At 44.3% G+C, this 9528-nt stretch overlaps 3 protein-coding genes across 3 annotated transcripts; all 3 read right to left on the bottom strand.

Annotated features, from left to right (window-relative positions):
* Nucleotides 1–289: 289 nt before the first annotated feature.
* On the bottom strand, nt 290–586 carry EDB93DRAFT_1085187 (uncharacterized protein; the record flags this gene model as incomplete). Its single annotated transcript, XM_041445888.1, has 1 exon — nt 290–586. One exon carries the CDS (start codon nt 584–586, stop codon nt 290–292), a length of 297 nt encoding a protein of 98 aa, XP_041307795.1.
* Nucleotides 587–2162: 1576 nt separating this feature from the next.
* Nucleotides 2163–4480, bottom strand: EDB93DRAFT_1240576 (uncharacterized protein; the record flags this gene model as incomplete). Its single annotated transcript, XM_041451778.1, has 5 exons — nt 2163–2216; nt 3243–3601; nt 3650–3878; nt 4001–4217; nt 4299–4480. 5 exons carry the CDS (start codon nt 4478–4480, stop codon nt 2163–2165), a joined length of 1041 nt encoding a protein of 346 aa, XP_041307794.1.
* An 828-nt stretch (nt 4481–5308) lies between these two features.
* EDB93DRAFT_1103974 (uncharacterized protein) lies at nt 5309–8949 on the bottom strand (the record flags this gene model as incomplete). The annotated part of the gene is made up of 12 exons (XM_041447367.1): nt 5309–5939; nt 5973–6130; nt 6178–6719; nt 6774–6972; nt 7094–7109; nt 7350–7504; nt 7569–7740; nt 7782–7817; nt 7863–7937; nt 8178–8456; nt 8538–8887; nt 8935–8949. The coding sequence occupies 12 exons, from the start codon at nt 8947–8949 to the stop codon at nt 5309–5311; spliced, it is 2628 nt and encodes an 875-aa protein (XP_041307793.1).
* Between the last annotated feature and the right edge of the window lie 579 nt (nt 8950–9528).

Raw genomic sequence — 9528 nt, 5'->3', positions numbered from 1 at the left:
GGCTGAGGAAGGTCCCGCTTGTGGTGCAAAATGTTGCTGATTCACAGCAGCAGCATATGGTGCATTTCCCTGCAGAGGTGATGCTGGTCCAGGGGGGAGCAACTGCTTGACTAGTGCATGACGGGGCAGTCTTCTTTTTTCCTCGCATGCTGGAACTGCTGACCTTCACCTTTGGTTTGGCACCAGTCTTCACGGTGGGAGCACGATCAAAGACTGCATAGGGCGCTGGGACATTGTCAATGTGACCAACCTCTCCTTGTTGAGGTACATCTCCGGACTTTTTGGCTGCTCACTTCTCCCGCATTTGCTGTACTGCCAATGCTCGAACTTCAGCCACATTGGTGACTCTCAGCGGCGTCTCGTGAAGGGTATCAGGCATAACAAGACATATGTAGTCATAGTTATGAATAGAGTACACATTAAGGATGTAGTGTGGTGTCGGCTTGTGTTGAACAATGCACCTTGAGCGAGATGTTAGGGTCTGTTCTTGATATACAGGTTGCTGACCAGTGTTGGTGCAACCCAAATCAATGCAGTTATGCTGGATATTGACGGAACACACAATATCCTGCAAGATGACACCCATAAGATGTGAAGCTGACTTGGAAGACAATGATAACTTATGGCGGCAGACAAAACTACTTCATCATTAATAAGATCTAGACATGGAAGATGAAGAGACGGGTGCAATGTCTCTGTAAAGGAAAAGCACTGGAGAGCGACATGTTCTACCTTTAGGTGGTTGCTGGACAATATGAGAATTTCCTGGATACATCCAATGTACATCTGAAAATATTGTCAGATATCTATCTTGAAAGTCCAAGAAAACAACCTGGCTTTCCATCCACTGTCTTCTTAGATAGATGATCTATAGATGAACACCTACAAAATCAAATATCTCCATGGTCAGTGATTCAGACAAATACCAATGACTGATAACGTGGTCGTTCGTGGGTGGCCTGTCAGTATATCCAAGCTATGGTCAGACAAAGGTACTCTATGGAATCAGTATAGAAACACTAGTCAACCCAGCAGTATGGTGTTGACAAAAAGAAACAAGAAACAGAAACAAAACTAAGACTAAGCACAATCACTGGTGCCAAACAAAAAAATGAGAACTAAGACTAGGCACAATCAATGGTGCTATATTCTAAACTTACTATGAAATGGTCGTGCAAAGCTGTATTAGTCACTCCCACAGCGCAAACAGGTAGGATCAAAGGTCAAGACTTGTCAAAAGCTTCCGTAGAACTCTTAGCCTAATATTGAATCTGCTGCCAAGGAACTCACAATGAGTATTAAACAGAATCAGAAACGGACGTCCTTGGATTTCAATACCAAGTCCCCTATTCAATAGCTAAAGCCTATCTGACAAATAACAATCCTGGCTCAGTATACTACTCAGATGTATGAGGTCAAGTGGACAATAATCAACTTCTGAAGTCTCCCCACTAAGCTACTCTGAGCCTTTAGCGGACGTAGAGACAACACGAAGAATTCAAAGGTAAGGCTCAAATGTATTCGCTACAATCAAGAGTACGTTAGTATCAGCAGCAAGAAACAAACACTCAGAATATATTTGCTAAAATCTATAACACGTTAGTGATACGACAATAAACGAGCACTCAGACTGTTAGCCTTCAATGGGTAGAGAGAGTGAAACAGATCCCGAGCTAAAGAAATAGATAGAGTGAAACAGAACCCAGACTAGTGAAACAGAGATAAGGAAATAGATCCCAAACTAAAAGAAATAGATCCCAATCAAAAAGAAATAGATCCCAATCCTAGAGAAACAGATAGAGAGATAGAGACAGAGACATGTGCACACAAACACAAACACTCAGAAAAACAAGAGATTTCTCAAAACAAATAAGCCAGGCCTTGCAGGTTGTGGAGCACAGTGAGCTCAGTGGCTCCTACTGTCTCATCAATGTACCTGACAATGTCGAAAAACTCTTTGTGGTTGTTGCTGATACTGATCACACACAAACCTCACTCACAATTTTATTAAGGGTGACTCTGGGAGTCGGATTGATTACATTTCAGGCCAAAACAGAGGTCCTTATATAGACAAATCTACGTGGCTATGCTAATTTACTCCCGCGTACCTAGGTATATTCAATTTTCGTTTTCTCACATATCTAGATATACTGTATTATTTGTCATAGATCATAATACCCATGTAAATTGTACATAGGTGAACATGATTTGTCAGGCTTAGTCATAGATCAGCTGACTGTGGTAAGAGAACATGGTTTACATAATGTGTTGAAACTTGTTTGTATTTGGTGTTATTTAGAGATGTAGCATATGTCATAAAGCAAAACCGGGTAACACATGTATTTAAAGTTTCCTGGAAGTTCCCGCAAACAAACATATGCAGGAAATATTTTTCATGGAAGCTTCAGATGCATGAGAATCTAGCTGAGTCATCTTCGAGCCAAATAACACAAAATTCGTTCCATGCAAAATTCCCGAAAAATATTTCCTAACACTGCACGGTCATGCACCAGACCAGTTTGGTGCAGGTCACCGCTGGCTGTCGAACAATAGCTTCATTGTTGAGGTACACATTTTCTCCTGTACTCATCACAACACATTTACCTTGGTAGTACTCAATGCATGGGTTGTATGGAGCAGTTTCGGGAATATTCGTGCAACGCGTATCCTTCCAGGGAACTGTGTCCTTCCAGACTGTCTTTCTGGACTTTCCAGTCACTGTTTCAACTGTTCCTGACCCTATATGCAAATGAGTCATGAAACAATGAAATGTATGGCATTGCTTACCTGATATTGGAACACTGTGACCGAAGTTCGATAACCCCAGTAGCCATGCTTGTTCGGGGTGCTCATCAAGATAACTTAGGACTTGGATGCCTGCGCGAACCCATTTCTTGATCTTGCCATCATACCAGTAGCCACCTGTCGCAACATGCTTGATAACGTCCTGGTGAGCAAACACTTTGCAGGTGTCTCGGCTCAGTGCTTGGTGATTGCTATACATGCAAGATAGGCGGAAAACATGGTTAAAAGACTTGTATCGCTCCATCAAGAAGATGATTGCTGGCCCAAAATGTTGAATGTAGGCCAGGAGATGGACGAGAAAATGGAATTTAGGTTTGCTAATTAGGATGCTCAGCACACACTGTGCCATCACATTCAGAAAGTCCTGAATTGTTTGTGTTAACTTTGCCTATCACAAAGATGATTAGAAAGAGCAGGTACATGATATAAGGACTCACGAGATAAGTTTCACTGTTTTCTATCTTCATGTGCCAGATGAGGACAATGAGTTCACCCATAACTGTCCAACCATCGAGGACCATTGGTGGGACAAGGTCATAAATGAGGAATGGCATTACTTGCGCCAGACTCTTGAAATGCTTGCCAATCAAGCTGCCTTTGTAGTGGCAGATGTAGTCGGCGTTGAGGCAAGGAGCATTTAGCGCATCCTTGTTGACGGTCTTGAGGCGGTTCTGGAAGAGATGCAGGAGCTTAGATTTCTCGAGGAGAAACACTGTCTGCCCCCAGAAGTATTTAACAATGCCGAGCAGTACTGTATGGAGAATTTCAGTTGGCATATCCATGTGAACATTGAATGCTGTTGTGAACATGAATGCAAGATCTCGTCATTTTCAAAAAGACTTACCATGCATTCCCAGTAAGGGATTGATAGCATCATCGAGCCTTCTGCCTTGCAAGAGCTGCTCAAACTCTTTCTTGAGCACGATCCTGACTTCATTTTCAGGTAGTGCCGGAGAACCTGCTATGCATTTCCTGAGTTTTTTGCCAAGCTCCAGCAGTGTGTTGAGAATGAAGGCTAAAGCCATATCATGAATACCAGTCGATGACATAGAATTCTTCACCTTCTGAGACACCTGAAAGTATTGCAGTCTTGAATTGCTGTCGGATTACATTCAAAGTCTCCTCCAGTGTTTAGATATTGCCTGACTACAAATGCAAAATCAGCAATTGTAAAACGCAAAACAGACTTACAAACATTGAAGATGCTGTTATATCCAGCCTCGGATTCTTTATATTCCTTCATGCCACCAACCTCGCATGTCCTGCAATAATAATTACAATTCAGCCCCGCATGGCTGCACTCTTTGGCCTGCATGGGATTGTCACCAGCAATGAACAATGCATATGGAATAAGCATGACTTCTTGATTGTCCTTGCAGTCCCATGCAACAATGCCAGATTTGGCTGCGACACTACAAATCACAACCACTGACTGAGTATAAGCTAGACGACAAAAAGGATGCATGTACCAGATAGACTCTTTCATTCCTCACATGAGCTCCATTGGTGCAGCATGAGGTGATGATGTGACAAATCGTACAAAAAACTCTTTCTCGAGCATCTCGTGTGGCAATTTGGCATTGGACATATAAATGGTGTGATGCTTATTCCACTGCTTCGACACATTGCCCGACATGTCGTCCATGAAAATAATGAGCAGGACGGCATATACCATTCAACCATTAAACTTCTCATGCAATGGATTGGGTGTAAGCAATGCAAATTTAGCTGAAGAAGCTGTTTTGTGATTAAGTCCTGCAGTCACCACCAGTACAGTTGAGATAGAACATACCTGTGAGGCCACATTCAAGCTCACCGGATGTTGCAGCAATATCTTTGAATGATCGCACAAACACCAAAGTAGGTAGAATCTCTTGTTCGTCGTTGACAATGAATCCAGCCTAATTTATGTGCCAGTGATCAGCACAAAGTCATAAGTTTAGTATCAAATAACATACGTCGATCCATTGAACAGCTCGACCAAGGGTGTACTGAATTCACATAGTTCAGTCAAAGCCCAACATAGAACCTGTACCCCAGGACATGCCAAAAGGTTGTAGAAGCTGTGCAGCCAGAGGCTGGCTGGCTGTACTAAATTCACGTATATGTGGTACTGGCCAGCACGTAGAGGCATGTACAGTAATATGTGACTAGCTATATACTAGGTATCAGCTATGGACATAGGACCAGTGCTAGCCCGTAGACCCTGTCCGGCCAGAGGGGTAGGACCTGTACTGGCCAGACATCAAATGAGAGGGAGCTGGCCCGTAGACCCTGTCCAGCCAGAGGGGTAGGACCTGTACTGGCCAGACATTAAATTAGAGGGAGCTGGCCCGTAGACCCTGTCTGGCCAGAGGTGTAGGACCTGTACTGTCTAGATATCAAACATCTCTAAGATGTATCTCCAGTTAGACAGAGCAAAATATCATTATATTTGATATACATTGATACCAACAAGGTGATATAGGTGTGAGCAATATAACATGAGCCATGTGATAAAATGCTAAAGTTTCATGGCTTTCTTAGTGGGCTGCCTAGATCTGGAGGATCGACAGATATCAACCTTGACCTTCTTGGATGGCTTTCGAGAACCACTGGACTTGGCTCTTTTTTTCCCTTTCACCTCCACCTCCACCTCCACATCCTCGCCCTCCTTGCCCTCCTCATCTTGCTTCACCTCCTCAACTCTCTGTTCTTCAGCTAACCGCCTCTTGTCCTCCTCCTCCTGGTTTTCTAGGAGCCTACTGGTGTCCTGCAGCTCCTTCATGGCGGCCTCAAGCATCCGATTCTCCTCCTTCAACTTCTCATTCCTGGCAGTATTCTCCTGAAGCATCTGCAACTTATCTGCTAGCTTCTGCCTCATCTCTGCCTCGACAACTCCCTTCACACTATCTTCGTGATCATGAGCATCATCTTCAGCTCCAAGTCTGCCTCCACCAGCAGTGTTATCGAGTATAGAACTTTCCTGCTGAACATCCTTTGACTTCAGTAGATGCATAAGTCTGCCTCTGACCTTGTTAACCAACTCTACAACCAGGTCAAGCACCTTGATATCCAAGATCGAGGCGCTAATGTAACTGGGAGTCTGGAAGGTGACCTCATCAGCCTCATATTCAATGGCTCGCTTACACTCCCTAAGCAGCAATCCAAGACCGAGTGTAACTCACATTGCGGATGGCAAGCCAGAGATCTTGATAGATGCAGCTGTCTCTAAAAACTTCTGCACCTCACCACCCACACAGTGCACATCATTCAGAAGGTAAGACTCTTCCCAGGACCAAGTTGCCCAGGCAGGCCATTCTTTTTGCTGGTTAAAATTTGGTTCCTGGACTCAGTCAGTATGAAGTATCACTCGGTCAATTGACAGCATACCTTGCCCAAGTCTCTGATGCCCTCAACTAAAAGAAGGTATTCATTGTTACTGCTCAGAGACTTCAAGAATGGGATTTGATCCTTCATAGGCACCGTTGCAGGAGCACTCTCCTGAGCACCTGAAGGTCGGCTGGCCATTGCTGTCATATGACCCGTAGAAGCTGCTGCGGCTGACTCATTTGCACCCTTGACTAGGTTTGCCCTACGTGATGTAGATGGTGTTCCACCCGACTCGCTTTCAGAGGAACTGACTGGCTCAATTTCGACATACATCTTCTTTGTTTTCTCCTGGTGGAGAACCGCATCCCTAAGGAGCTCCTTGCTCATATCACCTATTTTACCCACAATGAATATCACCAGCTTCTTATTTTCCTCCTTCCTAGCCTGCCAGTGAGCCCAGAGCTCATTGATATTTTCAGCCCTCATATGAGATGGGTCTCTCAAGATGAAGCCTTCTGGGATCAAATTGAGGTCCAGGTAGAGAGAGGGCTTTGCCACCACCTCGCGCCAAGGCACTGGTTTGTTAGTGTCGGTAAAGACCTCTGTATAATGCATCGTAAGTTCCACAAAAACCAGTGAAGCAGACAAATACTCACTGTATGATGCACGGAATATCTGATGCACCAATTCTTGTTGCCCTCTGGTGCTAACTCCAGCTCGGGAGGGAAGCTTCGGGTACTTTTTTTTGTCCAAAATGACTTCAGGTGGGCTGACCTTGCCATCATCCTCCTCATCATCAGTTGACTGGTCATCATTTTTGTCTGGGTCCCAATTTTCCTTAAATACAGTGAAATTCTTAGAACAATAGACACTCACAAAATTCTAACTTAGATCATTCTGCAAATTTTTCAAACCCTTCAGAGATCTATTCCTTATTCCCTCGTGAACTCTGAGTAAAGGGTTTTTTACTGTTGACCGGCTTCGACTCATGACTAAATAATAATAGCAAAGTGTCATTATACCATAATACCAAAGTGCTAAAAATACACTCACACAATAACATTTAGAGTCTGGTCAGCAGATTTCTTGTGACTAGCTAGGATCATAACCCGACATCCCATAGTACAATACATTTGTTTAGCGAAGTCATCGAGAATTCTTTTGAGGTGCCTCTTTCAATACCTGCCAAGGCAGTTAATCCGAGCATTAGAATAGTTATTTTAGATACTCACATTGTCTGGGATTCCAGAGGAGCACTGTCCCTATTCCACTTTTCCCTTGCATTCTCAACCTCCTTCCGTTGTGCAGGGGTCATGTTTTTGAACCAATCTCTAGCATGACCAGTTCTATACTTGATTTCATTCTTCACCCCTAACTTCACTTGTTCCTTCTTGTCATACTCAGTCAATCTCCTGCTTAAATAGCTTCTGGGAAACATCCCAGTCAGTAACTGCCTTCTTGTAGAAGGCTGCATCCTTAGGACAGGCTGCTGCCTCCCTTTCCTTGGGGGACAAGGTAGATATCTCATCCTCCGGCTCATCTCCCAAAAGCTTTTCTTCCAGCCATAAGTCATCCTCGTCAGTCAAAAATTGGAGGTAGTATCGCCTGATAGCCTTCGTATTACTGTAAAATTAGTTATTAAATACACAAAAATTTGATCACACCTTTTTCCATGCCTTTGGTAACTCAACCAATTCATCCTGCGATTTGTTTTTGGCAATAATATGGTCCCAGACTGTCCTCACAATACCTCGATGTGCATCCTGAGATGCAGCCAAAAATTTGGTCTGATGGAGAGCAAGTATGCCCTCAAAAGATACCTGCCATTCAGCCATGATGAGTTTAGTGATTAGCGCGAGAAAAGGGTCAATGGTATGAAAGGTATGCGTGACATAGCAAAGAGTCGGCCGTTGATGACTCTAACATAAATTTTGCAAACATGATCATGTGACTCTGGAACCACGTTGTAGGCACACAAAATCAAGTCAAATTATTGCAGACAAACATCTACCAAACTAACTATTTGTGAGATAAATCAAATCCTCATCCTCTTAGCAGACCCTTCCCCATCCATACTCCTCTGACGCTTGCCCTGTGTGCTCAACTCAACCGGAAAAATTGTGGAAGGAGACTGGAACCATCCAGTAGTCTTTGTCTTAGCAGCATTGACAACAAAACCAGGTGGTTTGTCGATGTGGAACTTGTAGCAAGGCTTGTGCTGAGCCTTACCACACTCAGGATAGGTGCAGGAATATAGGTACCTGGATACAGGAGCCTCGGCTGGAGTATCAGGGTCAAGAGGCTCATAAGACACCTTGACAGCGACCCTCTCTGACCAACTATTGGTGGACCCACAGAGAGGGCACTGTGAAGGGACTGGGATACCCCAAGGTTGGGTCTGCATGTGGGCTTGCGCATACCTGGTGACAATGAGCTTGTGCATACCGCCAGCGTTATCCCTTGTCATCAAAATGATGTCCGTGTGTTGTCCAAGGTGACTGGAGAGGGAGAGAAGACCAGGGAACGCAGTGCAGATGTCAAGGTCCTTGATTATCACTTGCTCCGCTAGAGAGAGCAAAAAGTGGGTGGCAACCAGAGGCTGAAAGTGTTTGGCGGAGAATATGATGGAGGATGCGACACCGTAGTTGAGTAGAGCTTCCTGGAGCTCACTAAAGGTGTCACCATGGGCCACAACCGAGCCGCACACTAGGAACATCATGATGGCACCACCAAGAACGCCGCAATAGGGGCCTAGGACGGTAGATAGTACCTAATATCACATAAGTCAGGAAAAATGCAAAATAACAGAGACCTTACCTGAGAGACACTCATAGCGACAAATTTACCTTTCTCTCTCCCAGCAAAAAGCCACCCGCTATCTTCCTCGGAGTGATCGGAGAAGAAGGCCAAGACACGTCCACTATGCACAAGGTGAGACTTGAGCTGGGTGATGCGGGCGTTGTAGAAAGCTGATTCCCGCTGGGCTCAGCAGAAATTGTACTACCTAGACAACAAATATTCAGGTAGATCTTAGCACAACCTATGCTGCTATACTTGCAGAGCAAGTGCATTCAATCCTAAAGGGATTGCTAATTGGTATCAGTAGTAAAAATGTGTCAGTAATGCAAATAACAGAATGTCTGATGGTGCGAAACGATGTCTGAAGGTACTTATCCAATGTCCGAAGCCAAAGTGCGATGTCCGAGATTTTGGACTTTTGGACTTCATGATAATAGGTTGGAAACTTTATAACGAGTGTCGGATTGCGAGCGGTATGTGCGAGTATAATGAGTGACGGAGTATGACGGTGAACAAATGGTAATATATCGCAATGCAACTAAGAACTACAAGAATATTCTGGGTGATCCGCAGAGTCGGGAAACAGCTCCTAACTACTGGATCATGATAGCT

The sequence above is a fragment of the Suillus bovinus genome, assembly GCF_016758785.1.
Source record: "Suillus bovinus strain UH-Sbo-P2 chromosome Unknown EDB93scaffold_27, whole genome shotgun sequence".
Taxonomy (NCBI): domain Eukaryota; kingdom Fungi; phylum Basidiomycota; class Agaricomycetes; order Boletales; family Suillaceae; genus Suillus; species Suillus bovinus.
This window is presented reverse-complemented; position numbering and strand designations above follow the sequence as displayed.